A 17,767-nucleotide genomic window follows, 5' to 3' on the forward strand; every position below is an offset into this window, starting at 1 on the left:
CTTGACACCCCTGCTCCTCCTGGCATGAAGGTGACAGGGTGGGAGAGCCTGCAGGACAGGGTAGGTGTGCCTGTGACACCTCCATGGCCTCAGGCTCGAAGGGGCCCCATTTCAGGGTGCATGCCCCAGTTTCCCAGCCATGCTGCCCACATCCTGCCTCTCCCTGTGGGGACAGCAGCAGCCAGACGCTTTTTTTCAGTGCTCTGAAGTTAGGCGCTGGGGCCGCCAGCTCTTTGCTGTCTCTGCTTGCCCTTGGAGGTGCCTACTCCTTGCAAACCTTATCTGCCAGGCTGAGCCTGAGTCGGCTCTGGGTCCCACCTGAGGCCCAGTGATTGTAGTGTGGGGTAGGGAGCAGGATACTGCCACCCCTTTGGAGAATCTGCAGCGTGAATACGGCAAAGATGGAGATGGTGCTGCTGACAGCCCCGCTCTGTCGATCAGTGTGGCCCTCTCTGTTAGGGAAATGCCTTTTCAGCACTGGTTAGGAAGGACCAACCTTCTCTCCAAGGAACAGGCAACCCAGATGTTGCAGTTAGGACTTTAGGTTAATGATTAATGATTCCATCTGAGATGCTCTTCCCACATATCACTGTCAAGTGGTGATATTTCCTTCTGTCTCCAGTGGCAGCCTTGCAGATTTGACCGATTTGGAGAGAGCAACCTACAGCCACCACAGCTACCTGTCCGGTGCTCCCCTGCAGAGGTAGGACAGTTTGGGGCTGCCTTGGGGGTTTCAGCAAACTGCCAAACAAAAATGACTTTAAGGTTTTGCTTTTTTAGAATATTGGTATGTGTTTGGTGAAATAACAGCATGAAGCGTAAATGATCTTTGGAAAATACAGTGACATTGACTTAAAGATCTGTACTGCCCTGCTGTTGCGGTCTCTGCATGCCTGGGATAACACATGTCCCTCTGTACTGTCACTTGACACAGTCAAACACATGTAGAAGCAGGTAGCTCATGGAGAGTGGTGCTGGTGTTAGGTAAGAAGCCTCTGGTACCAGGGCTGGGACTGGAACCAGCTTGTGTTACAGAGGATTTCACTCATCTGTTCCTTCACAGGTCCAGTGAACCTGTTTGCAGTTATTGCAGCCGTGAGATCCGAGACTGCCCTAAGATCATAATAGAGCATCTTAACATCTGCTGCCACGAATACTGTTTCAGGGTAAAAAAAAAAAAAAAACCTTAACTACTGACTGCCTTCTGCGTGCTGCTGTGAAATGGAGTGGTGGGAGAAGGAATCTTGGTGCGAATTCTGTCCTCAGACTTTCAGAGTAATGTATATAGTGTGTGCCAAATGCCTGCATCCACATCAGGACAAAAAAAGTCATGCAGTCAGAGGTGTTGGTTGTGTCCCCAAAAGTTTTTCAGCTCCTCAAATAAACGCATATTAGAACAAGGAGAATTCTTTATTGTCATCTGATAGAATAGCAGCACCCTCTTTCCTCATGTCCCTGTCCTTGTGGCAGACTTGCTGCTTTGTGGCCTTTGTACCCCAGTGCAGGTCTTGCTGAATCTCTCAAACCTTGCAAAGTTTACAAGTAAAGTCTGTGAAAATGGTGAGTGTGGGAGGAGGAAGCCTGCAGTGGCATTTGTCTGTTGTAGAAAAGTTTTTAGCCTCAAACTAGGTCACTGCTTTGGCATCCTCACACCTTTATAAAACGATAGAGAGACTGTTCATTTCTCTGCCCCTCCATGCTGTCATTACTGCGTGGTGCTTTGGTTACTGTCCAACCACCTTGTTTTCCCTTTGGCAGTGTGGAATTTGCCACAAAGCAATGGGAGATCTTCTGGATAAAATATTTATCCACCGGGACATTGTCCACTGTGACAAGTGCTACGAGAAACTCTTCTAGGTGAGTGCCGCTTTACAGTGTCAGCATAAATGGCTGCATGAGAGAGCTCATGGAGTTTACTGAATGAAGAGCATTTAACCCTCACATTTACTGAGTGACCCATACCAGGATTTTCTTGTGGCTTTTTAGTGGGAAGCAGTGACCCTTGTTGCAGAATTAGCTAGAAACATGCTAGAGCTGGTCCCAGGGGTCTGGGTTGGAGCCAGGATCTCTGACCATAATGTGATAAACAGGCTGTGTTAGCTTCATGCGGGGGAGACAAGCAGAGGGCTGGCTTGAGCGATGAGAGGAATGTCCCTTAGAGGTTGAGAGTCCTCTCTGAAGGTAATTAAAGAGTTCCTCCTTGTGTCCTGGGCTAACCCACTGCAGGGGGCTGGGTGCTGTTTGCAGCCGTGACATTTCTCCAGCAAGGAGGCAGCATGTCAGTGGCAGGTGCAGTTACTGCTTTATGTAAAGATCCTTTGAGATGAAAACCACTGGGCAAACTAAAGAGTTGTATGTTCTGTCAAAAAATCAACAAGGAAGTAGGTTGGATATAGTTTTGTCTGATTCTCTGGATGGGGCAGGAGTCACCACAGTGGTAACCGGAAACCCTGCCACTGCGCTGAGATTATAAAAAGCGGCCTCCTTTCCTCCCTCTGCCTCATGATCGAGAGAAGGAGGGAAAGGGGCACCTGCCTCACTGCATAGGTGGCTGCTTTGTTTGCCTCTTAATGCAATGTGACTGGCTAGCCTTTTTCGTCCCATTCCTGCACGTTCGTCTGCTCCACTGACCTCCGTAATGCAGTGTTTTGTGTGGTACCCAGCTCCTGTGTTCACCTTCTCTTTTTTTGCTTGCAGGGTTTTGCAAAGCTGGAGAAGGCAGCCAGTGGAAAGTCCTCAGCAGCACGTATCGGAATATATCTAGCAGTTCCTGACTGGCTGAGATAGCAGAATTCCTGCTCCCCCCTTTCCTCAAGTTTATTTTCCCTCTCACTGCCTCATCACAATGAACGAGTTTAACATCCGCTAGTTTGTGCTGTCAGCTGCATACAAGACAAGTGCCAATGTTAACAAGATAAGGCAGTGTCATCCACAAAGATAAGTGGGCTGATTTTCCAAAGGTGCTGAGCCCCTCTGCCTGTCTTTAATTTCATTAAGATTCCAGAGTGCCCCCTGTGTTGGAAGTCAGGCAGAGCTCCTCAGGTCTTTCTAAGCTAATTGCAAGGAACCTCACCTCCTCTGATTTTTTTTTTTTTTTTTTCCCCTTTCATTTCTGCAATCAGGCTGCAGCTTAGTGTGTGTGAGCTGGCACAAAGCAAGCAGATATAAGAAGTGTTAAACACTAAATTTGGATTCTTGGGAGGGTTTGAATTTAGTTCTTAGCAAAAGCCTATTTCTGCTTCTCTCACCCCCAAATTCTGCCTAGAAATAGCTTCTGCCTGATTTCCATTTGCTTTCCATGGGCTTTCAGCAGGAGCACTTGAAGACTCACTTTACTCTAATTGTGTGTCAGCTTTAATTTCCCTTTCCTGCCTGCTCCCTAGTGGATTGCTGCAGCAGCATGTGTGTCTGCTGTCTGTTTGGGAAGATAACACTCTCCTTCACCTGGTGGTTTAACTTGGCCTCTGATGGTAGGTGTCTCGTGGCCATACAAAAGGCGCCAGAGAATAGGTATCTCAATTGCCTCTCCTGACAAGGAGCGCTGCTTGACTGAAATCTGAATTTCCCCCCACCTCGCCAAGGCTTGCCATAATGCCTCTCTTATTGCTGTAAATTATTTACGTCACAAATGCTCGCTCACAAAATTGAACTTCTAGCAGATGCTGTACTTACAAAAAGTCAGAATCACATAATTTTAGCCCTTAATTCAGATGCTGAGAGGCTGAGAAAGCTGAATACCAAAACCTGAAAGTCAGCCTCTATGCCTTAGAAGTAGCGCTCTGAATGTGTCCAGAAAGTTACTGTTTTCTCTTTGAGAGCATTAGGAGTGTCTGCAAAGCACCCAAGTCAGTTCTGTAGTAGCTCTTACATGGAAATAGGTGATGGCAAAAGCCCTCATGCAGACTATTGTTAGCTAGATAATTCTTTATGCGCTTAGTGATGGAAGCTGGCATGCATGCAAAAGCTTAGCAAGTTAGTGTTTTACAGCACAAGTGCTGCTTAGCTTTTTTTAGGCCGCTCTACCAGTTATTTAACCAAACTATAGGCATGACCTCAGAAGCAACTCCATGAGAGGAACTCCAGTCGCAAGCAGTAACAACTCTGCTACTGGCAAGCTTCAGGTTGAGACCTTCAAGCCGTGGCTGCGAGAGGGGATGGGGCAGCTCCATTTTGAGCGTGCGTGGTACAAGCAGGGGCCCAACAACCCCCTGAAAACCCAGTAGTCGCGAAGGCGTGATTTTCAAAAATGACTACTGCTTTTGGCTGCCTACATTTCTAAGTTATCAAGATGTTAAATAGACGTTACTTTCTGAACAGAAGAGGGTCACAAAGCATCCCATCTCCCTGAATCGCTCATTGCTGAAAACCACAGCCAGCGGTTCCTTACTGGTACCTGTACCAGTGGTGGGGAATGACTGGTACAGCAGCTGTTACACATCTCATTATGCCATGGTCAAAGGGGGATTGTTTAAAATACCGAAACAGATGGGCCTGTAGCTACAGGTGCAGGTTGAGAAGATGATCTGCAGAAATAACGTAGTCACCGATTCCAGAGTTCCTGATGGGTACGTGGCCTCGTGGGGAACAGGATTTGTCCATCATGTTTTGCACCATCTCTCCTCAGCACTGCGTTTCCCCGTAGCAATTGTTTACCCTCAGTATACGGCTCTAATAAACACTCCTAGCGCACGTGCAGCTTCCTCACCTGCGTCACCGTGTAACACGTTCCTGTTGTGTGCCCTTTGATCGGCTGGTCTCTGTCACGTTTTGCTTCTCGGTGGCCTACGGGCATGACCCGTCGGTAAAGTCACCGAGTGCTTTGCTGGAGGATGTGGCAATGAGAGAGAGAAGAAGCGGTACCAAGGAGAAAGGGTATTCTCAAAGGAGGGGGTGGGTTCAGCAAACTGGCTCAGCAAATACGTGATCTGATATTCTCCACACAATTTAAGTCTGGTTGCTCTAAAAACCTGCTATTAGCTGGGGAAAAGGGAGCCTTCATCCACAGTGCGCTGTCCTCAGTGGGCCCTAATCTAAAAAATGACCCCTGCGTCCAGGCAGGGCTCCTGACTGCTGCTGCCCGTCCCTTCTTCACGCGTTTCCTAGGGTCAGGCGGGGGAGAACTGCCGTCCGGCTGACGCCCGTGTGTAGCATCATCGCAAAGGCTTCGATGGCATTTTTTCCCCCCACAGAGACATGCATCACCCAAAAGGAACCTGCAGCTATTCTAAAAATAACATGCTTTAATTTGTTTTGGCCTGAGCTTTGAAGAATTGCTGACCTACCCTGCCCTGCTTTACCCTGCTGAACAAAAAAGAAATGAATTATTTAAAGACTTAAATCTTCCTGTTTCCTGGTGTCCCCACGTATTTGTGGAGAAAGGGTCATCTGCACACAGATTTCTCCTACGTGATGGATGAGGTCACGTATTTTCCACAGACGTGGGAGAGATCTTCTTCCACTAGGGATCCTGCTGCTCGTGGGGACAAACCTCAACCAGATTATTTCATGTGAAATCCCATAAACGTGTATAAGGCTACAAGACGCAATGGTAGGGACGGCAGAGGGGGAGGCAAACCCGTCCCGCCCTGAAGGCCCTGCGAGGCGGCACACAGCGCCGTGCTTTTGGAGATTTTGTACAGACAAATCCTTCCCAGAACAACTTTCACGAGTGTCAGTGCTAGATTTGGTGCTCAAGCTAATTTAGAAGAAAAAAATCGATTCTGCTTATAGCACTTGTCCTTGATGACTGCAAGAAAATATCTAACGCTTCTCCAAAGATGCCAGAATGTGTATTTGGGTCCAACATAGTCATTTTGGAGGAGGATGTGAAAAGAATGATGATGTCTTTATTGTCACCTGCTGAAACCACGTCCTGGAGAGACATTAGGCTTACCACAGCTTTGGAAGGTCCCGGCTAATCTTTATTTTGCATATTTCTTTTCAGGACTGTACGCACAAGGAGAGACCCCCTTCTCCCCCTCACTCACCAGTCCCTGCCAGTCAGGGCTCTTCCCCCAAGAGTCAAGCCTTAGTAAAGCCTTGGTAACTCCTAGCAAACGACCACGGCCCCACCGGCAGCCTCTCATCCCGGCGCAGGCTGCGCTCTTCCCGCACAGCGTTGCGGAGGGCAGCGCCGGGCCGGGCCGGTGACTCGCCCGCGAAGCCCGCGGGGGGCTCGGGCAGGAAGAGGGGAGAGGCCGGGGGGGGTGGGGTGCGGGCAAGCGGAGGACGGCGTCCGTGCCTTGAGCCCTTTGCCGCGGGGAAGGCAAGCTGCAGCCCGGATGGCTGGAAATCCCCTTCGCGATGCCGGAGCGGCGCAGGCCTCGGCAGGGCCGGGGCCGCGCTCCCTCCTCCCAGACCCCCGCCGCCGCCGCCGCCTCAGGTCTCCCCCCGCGCACGCGCAGAGGGCCCCGCCTTCCGCGCCCCCCCCTCCCCCCCTCCACGGGGGCGCGCGCGCGCGCGAGGCGGCGGCGTTGAGAGGGAGGGGGCGGGGCCCGAATGCGCGCGCGGCGGCGACTCCCTCCCGCCGTTTGCGAGCGAGGCTCCGGACGTCGCCCGAGAAAGGCGGCGGCGGCGGGGCCGGGGCCGGAGCGGGAGCGGGAGCGGGCGCCCACCCACCCACCCACCCACCATTCCTCGGTGGCCGCGGCAGGTACCCTGTGAGGGGGAGGGAGGGGTCCAGGGTGGCCGGAGCCCTCGGCTCGGCTCGGCTCGGCTCGGCTCGGCTCGGCTCGGCGTGGACTGGCCGCGCCCGAGCCCCCCGCAGCGCCCCGTGAGGGTCGCGCCCTCGCCCCTCCGGTCCCTCACACCCCATGCCCGCTCCTCACGCAGGGCATCCCCACCTCCCTCCACCCATGGGGCTCCCACCCGGGCCGCAGCCGCCTTCTGGCGGCCCCGGTCTCTCCACAGCACCCGGTGCCGGCTGCGACTGCGACCCTCTCCCCGCCCTCGCTCTCCTCCTCCCCCCGGTTCCTCCCTCAGCGCGGCCGGCCCTGGCCGTGCCCGCGCACCGGGAGCTGTCCACGCTCCGGGACTCCCGGCCGGGCGGCGGGTGCTCGGGGCGGGGAACCTCCTCCCCGGAGCGGGGGCCGGGGATGGTGAGGGCCGCCTGGGTCTGCAGCCCGCCCGCGGCGGGGGGAGTTCGTGGCCGGGCGGGTGGAAGGGCCGTGGGAGCCCCGGCGGAGGAGAGGGTGGGGGGCACACGGGAGGCATTTGTTCACCCCCCGACTGCATCTCGTCCGCTGTGGTGAGGAGAGCCCGTTAACCTGCCGTTAAAAACCCGGATGTCTTTTTGAAAAAGTCCAAATTATTGTCTCTGACACAGTAATGCCTTAAAATGTGGCTTCCTTCTTTCTTCCTTTTTTTTTTCCAGCTCATTATACAATGAAACTAAGTTGTACAGATTTATATTTTTTTTCTCTGTATCCTTGCAGCTTTATTTGGGTGGGTTTTAGACTTTTACTGGTTGTGGGAAAAGGCTAAATGGTTTTAATCTGTTTGTGTCCCCCCTGTGAATGCAAATGCACTTTTTGCTGCTCCTCAGCCTTGGAGGGGAACTGATTTTTTGGGTTACAGCTCCCATTGCTTTCCCCCCTTGGGTCGTTGTCTTTCACTTTGACAGAAGAACTCTTAAACTCCCCGCTGGCGCATCCTCAGCGAGTTACCGAGCAATAGCTTTGAAATGTCTTTGGAAATCATACTAGTTTCGTTACTCGTTGAGAGATGGGATGATTTCGTAGGAGTGAGAATGCACGCAGGGAGATTTTCCAAGTGGGCATATGAGTAGGAATCGGATGGCTTGGTAACTACAAATTACATTTCTTTTCCCCAAGTCAAAATGACTTCAGCAATGCTTCTTATAGGCATGATTTTTGAAAGCTGTGTTTAAAGTGTGCTGCAGTCAGCTGCGTTCACTTATAGCTCTTTGTAAGTGCTGTTCATGTTCATTATTAATTCAAATATAAGCCTGAAATTTTCATCTTGGATGTAGAGGACCAAAGTTAAAAAAAAAAACACCCAACCCTGTCAAGTAAAAACAAAACTATATTTTTTTAGGAAATGTACTCAGCTACTGCTGTTACAAGGAACTAAGTAATAGGGAGATGCTAAGGTGTGTATGGGGAGTGTCTGTAGTTTTAACCTTGCTTGCTTTGTGTACTTCGTGTGACATTTAATTGTTGTGGTTTCCTCTACCTGCCTTAGGTAGGCAGGCCTTAAAAACAGGAGAAATCTTCAGACAGCAAGGGGAAGGGGGAAGAATATCTACAGCCACAAAAAATCAGGGCTCAAATGCAGCTGTAGTGCCTGCATCAAATCTTTTAAACTTTGAATGGTCTAACTCCCTCTTCTGCCTGTCAGTCTGTCTATTTGCCCTCTTTCTGCAAAATAGAATGGATTTATAATTTTTTTTAGGGGAATCTATTTTACTTGCGCTGTGGAACATTAATCTCATATTAGGGGCTTTTCAGTGAAGAGTCAATTCAGAAATGAATGCACGCATTGAAACTGAAAACTCACGTAAATCACTAGTGTAGGGAAAAATCAGTGTTTGCTTAATGTTCTGTAAGTGGTGTAAAACTGCGTGTTAAATGCACCAGCGTTATTTTATGGCTTTTGGGAAGCCTGAATCCCTGGGCAGTTTAAAGCTGCCTGGGTGATGGTGCTCTGCGTGCTTTTCCTTGGTCCGCACAACCATGGGATGAATAGTAGCACTTCAGCCATCTCTCTGCTTTTCCTGTCTTCGTTCTATGAAACTTATTGGAATATGTAATCTGTGATGGGATAAATATATCTAATTTTTTTTTCTGTTTTTCGCTCTGTTTGCATCAGAGAGCTTGCCTCTCTCTTTTCAGTTTTAACAGGAAAATATGCCAGTAAAATAATTAGTTATGCTTATTCTCATGCACCACAGTAACTGCAGTTCCTGTCATTAGTCATTGTCCTTAGTCTTTGGTATAAGTCGATACAGAAATGTTTTCAAGTTTTTTTTCTGCTTTTCCAGGATAAACCTGGTAATGAACAAAGGATGTTTTTACCATTTTCTTAATGCTGTCATTGTCTGACGTCAGCACCGTGCTAATTATGTTTCCTGACTTTGCTCAATCAGTGCTTTTCTCATGTATTTTGTTTGTAAACAGATGGAAACTAAACTATTGTGCATGATTAAATCAGCTTCCTTTTATACAGTCTAATTTGTAGCAGAATAGTTGCACATCCTAGCTGTTTAAAACGAGTAATTTGTGTTTGATGAAATGTTTCATGCTAATTTCAGTTGTTCTTTTTCAATAGATTTTGATTAAATTCAGTCACCTTGTACCCCAATGTAATTAGTTTATGCTTATAAAAGGCAGAATTGTCGGTGTTTAATTCCAGTTTGCTTAAAACATTGTGCATCTTTGTGGAGCTTTTATACATTTTTCATGTCTTGCAGTGAAACTGAGCATTTTGGATGATGGTAGTTCCTGGAAATGCCCCGGTCATACAGCAGGATCATGCTCTGGAGCCTGACTTAGGACGAGACTCAATGGAGAACTCTGCCATGGGTCCTGACACGGAGCCGGCATCCGAGGAGGTTGGCCCAGAGCTAGAGGAGGTGCGAAAGCTGCGGGAGCTAGTGAGGAGACTGGAGATCGAGAATCAGCACCCAAGAACGAAGAGTAGCAGGAGCGTGCTTGGGACAAACGTGCAAAGTGAGATCCATAGTGGTGTGGATAACCATGACTCTGGTCTTAATGGGATGGAAATTAATAATAGCATCAATGCGATAACTGAGAAGCAAGAATTGCAAATAATGGCAGATCTGCACAACCAACTAAGCAAAATAAGAAAAGAGGAAGGAGAGAACAACTACTTAAAAAAAGGCATTGATGCCCAAATGCAATATAGTTGCAACAGTGCCACTGAGGAATTGTCTTCCAGCATGTGTAAGGCGGAAACGAAGACCGGCGATAACATCAGATGTTCTTCACGTACGGATACAAGTAATAGCACAGAGCTTATGGGAGATTTGGTCCTTGCAGGTATTGGTTCCTCAGTTAAAACAAATGAACAAAATCCCAACGAAAAATGTGGAGATCTAGAAAGTCTTTCAAATAACACAGATCTGGATGAAGTGAAAGTGTTAGAACTTGAAAATTGCAGTGAAGAAGATGATAGCTGGTATGTATTTCAGAACTTTAGTAATATATGGAACTTACGCTGCTGCGGTTGGGAGTTTCTGTGTTTAGGTGTGCAATAATTTTTAAGGGTCTAAAGTGATTTCTATACAGTGCTTTGATTTTTAGTAGCAGGAATGCAGTTCTCGTTATGGGCTGTTCTTATTTTTAAGACCATTGTGCCAGAGCATTTTTTTTTTAAATCAGTTTAACTATAAGGCTTCTCTTTCCCCCTTTCTTCCTGACACCGCTGTAGCAAGCACAGAAAACCTTCCTTTCGCTGTGAGTTTATGTATGTATAATGCATGCAGATGAATGAATAATGGAGTTTTTAAACTTTGTACATAACTGTCAAATACTGTATTTAAGTAAGAATTTTGTAAAGTACAAACTGAGGCCTTAGGCCATCTGGAGTTTGTGGCTTTTGCTAGTATCCAAGAAGACAAATAATTTCCATTTCCTGAATACTGTTTCTTTGCAGTTAACCTGTTTCTTTTGTTTAGAGACATGAACTGAAACAGATCAATGATGTAATCCTTAACTGACCTTATTTTGTAGGACTCTCCACTCCACCAGCAGCCTTATTTAGAACTTGTTTTAGAAATCAGCAGATTAATTTCCCTTGCCCTTCCAAACCTAGTTAAAGTTTGAGGCTAATTCCAGCTCATGCAGTAGCTGTGACTTGAGATTTTACCTCGAGTTCTTAATTTTAAGACTTTGTAGGTTAGCCTCAGGGATCTGCAAATTGTATTTCAAAATTGTGTAGCTAGAGATTAATCTGGCAGTGGAGATACCATTGCAGGATGGTTGCTGAATACGAAACAAATCTTAAACTTTAAAAATTCGTTAGCTGTTGTAAGTGAAGGTAAACTTTTCTTTGTTAATGGAATGGAGCTCAATAACGTAATGATGTTGGCTCCAGCCTAAATTCAAGGTTATATTAAAAACAGGGGAAGGCATTTTTGAGATGACAAATGAGGGAAGACTGATTTTTCAGCATTAGTTAGTTTTGGAAAGGAATGTATAAAGATAGAAGTGTTCTTCAAAATTGAGTTTCTTCTTACGTGTTCTTTCCCTAGGCATTCAGAAAGCTCATTCACACACTTCTCCTGGCTGCAGGTAGTACAAGTGACTTCTCATTGTTTTTAACTTCTACTGCCAGTCATGATTTTTTTTTTCTTTTAAAACCCAAATACTGGTTCTAACTTGATCACTGAAACTCTTTAGCATACCTAAACAGCATTTTGAGCAGATTTCTTTTTTTAAAAAAAAAAAAAGAAAAGAAAAAAAAAGGGAGTATACTTAATAAGTTGAATTTGGAAGACAGGCTTCATTATTTCCATGTTAATGAAAACAGCTAGTTTTATATTCATGTTTATATAGCCTGTGACATGAGAGATTCTTCAAACTACATTGACTTGGTAAAGAAACCCGACGGGGTCTGAGATTTACACGGGCAGTGAATACTGTGCAGTGCAATCAGGAGGGATTCTACACCCAGAGGCTCAGTTTATCAACGTTTCCTTGAGCTGGTGGCTAATAAGGTCATTCTTTACCAGGTACCCTTCTCACTAGACCTTGTAGGATCTTCCTGGTTTTGATACCTCTGTTTTCTTGTCAAATTTCATTGATATAGGCTAACAGATTAAAAAGAGGCGCCCCAAGGAGCCTAAATAAAGGTGGTATTACGGAGCTCTTGTGCAAGTTCTATTATCATAAATTACCTTTGATCATGTTGCATTGCTTCTGTCTGTTTTGTTTGCCTCTTGTCAAACCTGGTAAAACAAGAAGCCGTTCTTACAATGGCTTCTTGTTCTAGAGCTCTTCAGCAACTGAAAGTGGGGAACGAATAATGTATGTACAGTCAGTGGTGCATGGCTGTGCCTATTGCCAAATACCCTAAATTCTCTTCATAAGCACATCTTGCATACTGTCGGTGCAGATATTCATGTGTTCCTATCGGCAATAACCAGAAAACAGTGTGTGGTGGAGCTTTTTAAGAAAAACTAACATAAAAACCCAACAAAAAAACCTTAACGCTATCTGGATTTAGGATCAACTTTAATAAGGTGGCTTTGCTAATTGGAGGGGGAATTTTGTACTGCCTGGAATTAATATCTAAATGTGTCAAGCAGTGTAGTAGTCAAAGCAAATAGCTTACTATATTTTTATATTTGCAGTCCTTTTTTTAATATTATACATTAGGAAAAAACCTGTAGCTAATGTTGGAACATATCATGTGTACTTTGATACTTACGATTTTTGGTAATTTCTGAGAAATTCACAGTGGCTTTGAGTTTTCCTGTCACTGCTGAATTGATTTGCTTTTGATTTGCTGACCTTTTCTTTAATATCATCTAGTAGAGGGGATGATGCTTTATAGCATCATCAAAGAATACTAAGAACTCATTTTGTATTCTTTTAAAGTGTGAAAGTCTTTAAAATAGGGGGTGTGGAGTTGGAGGCTTTCAAAAAGAGAGGCTTTAGTTCTTCTATCTTCATGTCATTCCAGTTTAAGAACAAGTCCAAACATTAGGATAATTTCTGTTGTGGTGGTGTGCTTATGCCCCATGACTTCTTAGGAGGTTTGAAACCTCTAGTTAAGTCTACCATGTGGATTTTTGCCACTTGAGCTGAAGTGGTAACAGCAAAAGCCATTACCCTAGGAGGGCGAAGGCAGAAGCACGGAGGAGTGGGTCAGAGGATTTGTTACTGTTCTCTGATAGAGTCTCAGAGTCTCAGTTTCTGCACTCTTTTGAAATTACTGGTTTTGTTTGGATCAAACTTGCAAGCGTTTCTGTGCAGCTTCCCTTGGCTTCAGCAAGATTTGCATGGTCTAAGGCTTTGTTTTTAAAAACAACATTGCAGTGACTGAACTCCTGTGAAACATGAGGTGCATCACCTGCAGTAGCTGTAACTCTGTACTCCGTGGCGTCTGTCCCTTGACTTGCTTTCTTAGGTCACTTTCTCAAATAGCTATTCAAAATTGTAAATATCCTTGAGACCCAATCAAGTGGAAGTCGGCTTTCTGTGCTGTTGAGTTCAGCATGATCCTTAACTTAGACTTCAGTGCAGTCTTCCCATTACTGCTTACCAGTTTGTTCCCTTACGCTATGCTTCAGCGCAGATCAGCTCCGGAGCTGTTTGTAGGAAGGCTGTTACCCCTACAGAAGGGAACAAACAAGATACACTTGCAATAGCGTTACCTTGTTTGTCTTCCTTAGTGTTTGTCCTTGTTAGGTACTCCCTGTATATAACAATTAAGTTGTGGTTTTCTGTGTGTTTAGTTTATTGTTCTTCGTGCAATGATTTGTGTTCAGCATTTTGTTATGTATTCCCATGCTACTTGTTTGGTGTTTTGCCAATTGTCAGTTATTTTTCCTGGTAAGACTTGGGAGAGAGAATTTTGACTTGGAATTATGAAGAAATGATTCAAATTCCACCCCCCTCTGAACTATAAAGCGTTCTTATTAATGTGTCACTGGAGGAAAGAGCGAGAGAAAGAAATGGCAGAAGTGAAAAGCCTTAAACTTTTTCAATACTCTCCTTTTTACTGGATTAGACTATTTTTGCCTCCATCTCTTTTGATGGAATGCGTACCAAACTCTCTGTCCATGCCTCACCTTGAACAACTGTAGGTTTTCTCCTTGACGGAAGGAAAGAGGCCCTTGTATGCGTCTCCCTAGTATTGCTACTGTTGTTGCTTAAGATCTTGATCCCAGTGGCAAAACTGCCAGCGGTTTAACATAGGGCTTCAGATAAGCTTTTATGTATGTTCTGCTTTTTAAAAAAGAAGCAAAACACACCATAACAATCAAACAAATCCATGTAACAGAACCTTTTCTTTACGTTTCTTTTAAATTGCCGAGTTCCTTTTAAAAGAATATGTAAAATACGATGGGTGCACATGAGTGTACGGGTCTACTCAGCCTGACATGGTCCTGGTTTTTTGTGGGGTGAGGAGGAGAAGGAATCCATGTCACTCAGGTGAATCCCTGTGTTGCTGGTACGTGCACGCCTTGCACAGTTTTCATTCCCAAAAGCTTGTCTTTCAACTGAAAACAGGTTGCGCTGCCTTCACCGTCGTGTTGTGTTGTCTCCTGCTTCAAGAGTTCAACACAGCAAGTGGGGTGCCCTTGAAATAGTCTTTGTAGGAAGAAGGAGCTTGGTTTGCTCAAATAAATTACTGTTTAGGAGTTTCCTGGGAGTGTATGTTTTCAGACTTAGCCCCATGTCCAGCAGCCTTCTATATTAATGTCTTAAGGCATTTAATTAAACATACTGCAGGATGTAATCGTTGTTAGCTTGTTGTACCATTGGATATAGGAAAAAAGTTTCTGGAGAAGTTCCACCAAACAAGGCTGTGGTTCCACACAAAATTCAGATATTATACCACTATAGTATCATGAAAAATACAGCGTCTTGTGCCTCTAATTTTGGGGAGAACTTTAACGCCCTACTCTCTATATAATCAATTTGTACATTTCCCCAGGCCATGTAGTAGTTTGCCTGATCTTTCCTTGCTGACAAGACTCTGTGTGACTTAGAAACAGTAATTTGCAAGGTCTCGGTTTCTCAGACTGGTCATTTTATGAAAACCTTCTAGAGGTATTTTTAACAATGGCTCAGTTAGCTCTGTTGCATTAAATAATGTACAGATTGAAGTTTTCAAAACCATTTCCTGATTGAGTAGTGTGTTTGAGCAGTGTGTTACCCATTTGTGCTAGCTGCAGTTAGCCATGACGATGGTCTGGGTAATGTCTGTCTCACTGTGCGCAATCTCTGGGTAGGTGAGCTCCTTCAAAACCCTTCTGCGCTGCTTTAAGGTAGCATTACCATCAGCAGGCTTCGTGGCCAGTAATTGCCCGTGCCGGAGTAATCTGAAAGGAAAAATCTACCTGCTTGTCTGATGCTTGTGTGCAAAATATGACCTTTTGGGTTAAATTGCTTTTGATGGCGCAGGCTTAAAATGATGGAGTTCTTATCGAAACACTTGAGGTATCAGCTCACGGATCTTTCTGTGAAAAGAGGTGTGGGCACGGTAATCTGCTTGGTTGCACTGCCAGGTGGAGGGGGAAAGCCTTTTTATGTTGCTGCAGCAAGATTGCTACAGATGCTGCTCAGCCTCCTTGTGCAGTGTATGTATAATACCACTCCTAAGTTGTCCCACAAGGTGCTTTTTGATCGTCATACAGACTATTGGCTTGAGATTAAGCTAATGCGATGTTCGCAGCTTCTGTGATTTAGTGAGTAGTTTTGGTATTTTGTTCAGCAGGATTGGTCACTAGATAGACATGAAAAAGTGGTGCCTCTTCTGGGTTTTGCAGTATAATGTTCTCTCTTCCCATTTCTGTTTCTTGGGAATAAAGGCTCAAACCTCTACTTGGGTTAATACTATAATGTTTTTGTGTAGAGTGTTTTCCACGGGATTTTTCTCATTTTTTCCTTTCATGTTTCTATCATTTCAAGACCTGGACAGTATTGTTTCACTGTTGCTTTCCACAACACTGTATTGTCAGTATTTCTGTTCAACAATAGTGTTTAGATTTGAGATTAGAACAGCATAAGCACAGTAATAAATCTGAAAATCAACTCTCTGAAGTCTGATATGTAAAGGAAAGGAAAATGAATGCATTATCTGTTTGAAATACATGCTTAATAGAAGAATTTAGCTGCTGCCTTAGCACTTTAAGGAGCCATATCTTGTAAACCTAAATTGTTCTAAACATATTCAGCTATGTCAGGTCTCTTTCTCCTTGCACTGATGTATATAACTCAAAGGTTTGAAAATCAGTGTAATGTCTGCCATTTTTGGTACTGCTGTAGCTACTGGTGCTAAGTGCTGTGGAAGATGTATAATAAGCCAAGCATGTGTCTTAAAAACTGAGGTGCATTTTGTTTTCAGTTTAATTTACTAACATACTAGTTATAGAGCTTTCTGCAGCCTGAATTCTCTTCTTAGGATCTGTAGATTTACTAGTGCAAATATTCTGCGTGATTAGGATGTTAAATTCTCAGGCAATACTGGCTTGCACTCTTATAATTGATCTGATGTGTTACTAAATTGTGAAGATGCTTTTTTTTTTTTTCAGTGCAGTGTGCGAGTTGAGAAAGTTGTCATAGTATTTTCTAGATTCTTGGGGGGGGGGGGGGTATGTAAAGCAGTATTTTCAAAATCAAACAACAGTGGCCATTAACTCCCATAAATCCTCCTGTGACATTGACCCCAAAAGAAAAATTTTATCTCTAGAAGATGCTCTGCTTTTAGCACATTGGAATATGTCAAAGTGCAGAGAATCCCACAAATTTATTTTTGAGCGCCTACATTCTTAATGGAAGAAAAATCTCACGTTGTGCTTGCTGCACAACTAAAACTACTTGGCTCTTGCCAGAGGTGCATTTCATAAAATACTTCATATGGGAAAGTGAAACACATACACTAGTAAGCAGAAACTAAAGATGCTTTATCTAAGGGTTTCCTCGCAGAAGCTGAAGAAAATCTCATTCGTATTTAATAAGTTATGCAGCAAACCCCCAATACATCAGATTGAGAATATATGCCCAAATGTTTATTTTCTGAATTTTGTATTAGGCCTTGTAACAATCTAAATGACTTCTTAATTGTCATTTGCAATTTGAAAAAAGAAAACATTCAAAGCGTAACCTTTTGCCATTTAAACAGAGCATGCTTCACACCCAAATTGCTGAGTCGTAGGAACAAAATGCAAGGTAAAGCTTATTCAGTAGTCAGGTATTTGCTAAACCCAAAAGACTTTGGCTGACTCGTGAACTGGCAGTTGTATGCATGCTTAATGGCATGCCTGAGTACATTTTTTTCCAGGGCTTATTGGATTAAGTTAACCTGACAAATCAAACAGCCTTAGAGGATAAAACTACCAGAAATAAAATTCTGCATATTTTTAAACAGAGCAGAGTGAGTTTAGCTTATCACAAAACCCTCTTTCAGCAGAAAGCCTGTTTTAGTTCAGCTGGAGCTGTGGTACTGTATCAGCCTGGCCGCTGTTGCGGCAGTTGTGCCATGGTGCCTGACGGAGGATGGCGCTGGGTGGGGGAGCCTCTTGGAAAAGGTGACTTCTAGTTCTTAATTCTGTGTCCAGAAAAATATTTGCTTCTGTTTGTGGGGCTGGTGTTTTTAGTTTATCCGCTGATAGTGTGCAGTGCTCCAGGAGAATAAGCTATGCCACCATATTTTGAGAAGTTAGCTTGCTAAGGATGTGGAACCCTTCCCCAAAGCTACTTAAAAAGGAAAATAGTAAACCTGACGCTGTGAAATCAAACCAGAATTCCTCTTTTTCGTAAGTTGCCTGTCAGTGCTCTGAAAAATTGAGTTGTGATTACTTAATTGAGTTTAGTGAAATTCTAAGTGAGACCATCCCTTGCCAAGAGACTTCTCAGCTGAAAAATGAGTCCTCTGGCAGACTACTGAGGACTCTGATGACCCGGGAAGCAGGTAGCTCTGCTCCATGTGGAGATGGTTCTAGCCATCAAACAAGTGGTGTCATCTTCAGCTGGTAGAGTCCTGGGTAGGAACATGACTGGAAGCATGGAAGGAGCTGGGTAGAACTTCCTGACGTAGAGCAGGATTTCCTCCC

At 44.9% G+C, this 17,767-nt stretch overlaps 2 protein-coding genes across 5 annotated transcripts in view; both read left to right on the top strand.

Moving 5' to 3' along the window:
* The window catches only part of ZNF185 (zinc finger protein 185 with LIM domain), a 54,470-nt gene extending 49,829 nt beyond the window's left edge, over nucleotides 1-4,641 (top strand). For all 3 annotated transcript variants that reach the window (XM_072876971.1, XM_072876973.1, XM_072876972.1), the window contains 4 exons: nucleotides 623-703; nucleotides 1,064-1,166; nucleotides 1,759-1,857; nucleotides 2,698-4,641. In XM_072876971.1, the coding sequence (XP_072733072.1) occupies nucleotides 623-703; nucleotides 1,064-1,166; nucleotides 1,759-1,857 (283 nt within the window). In that variant the 3' untranslated portion in view covers nucleotides 2,698-4,641. The remainder of the gene's footprint in view (nucleotides 1-622; nucleotides 704-1,063; nucleotides 1,167-1,758; nucleotides 1,858-2,697) is intronic.
* Nucleotides 4,642-6,580: 1,939 nt separating this feature from the next.
* LOC140658320 (SLAIN motif-containing protein-like) overlaps nucleotides 6,581-17,767 on the top strand; it is a 28,061-nt gene continuing 16,874 nt past the window's right edge. For both annotated transcript variants that reach the window (XM_072876552.1, XM_072876553.1), the window contains exons 1-2: nucleotides 6,581-6,652; nucleotides 9,431-10,158. In XM_072876552.1, the coding sequence (XP_072732653.1) occupies nucleotides 9,449-10,158 (710 nt within the window). In that variant the 5' untranslated portion in view covers nucleotides 6,581-6,652; nucleotides 9,431-9,448. The remainder of the gene's footprint in view (nucleotides 6,653-9,430; nucleotides 10,159-17,767) is intronic.

This window comes from Ciconia boyciana, chromosome 12 (genome assembly GCF_034638445.1).
Source record: "Ciconia boyciana chromosome 12, ASM3463844v1, whole genome shotgun sequence".
Lineage (NCBI taxonomy): Eukaryota > Metazoa > Chordata > Aves > Ciconiiformes > Ciconiidae > Ciconia > Ciconia boyciana.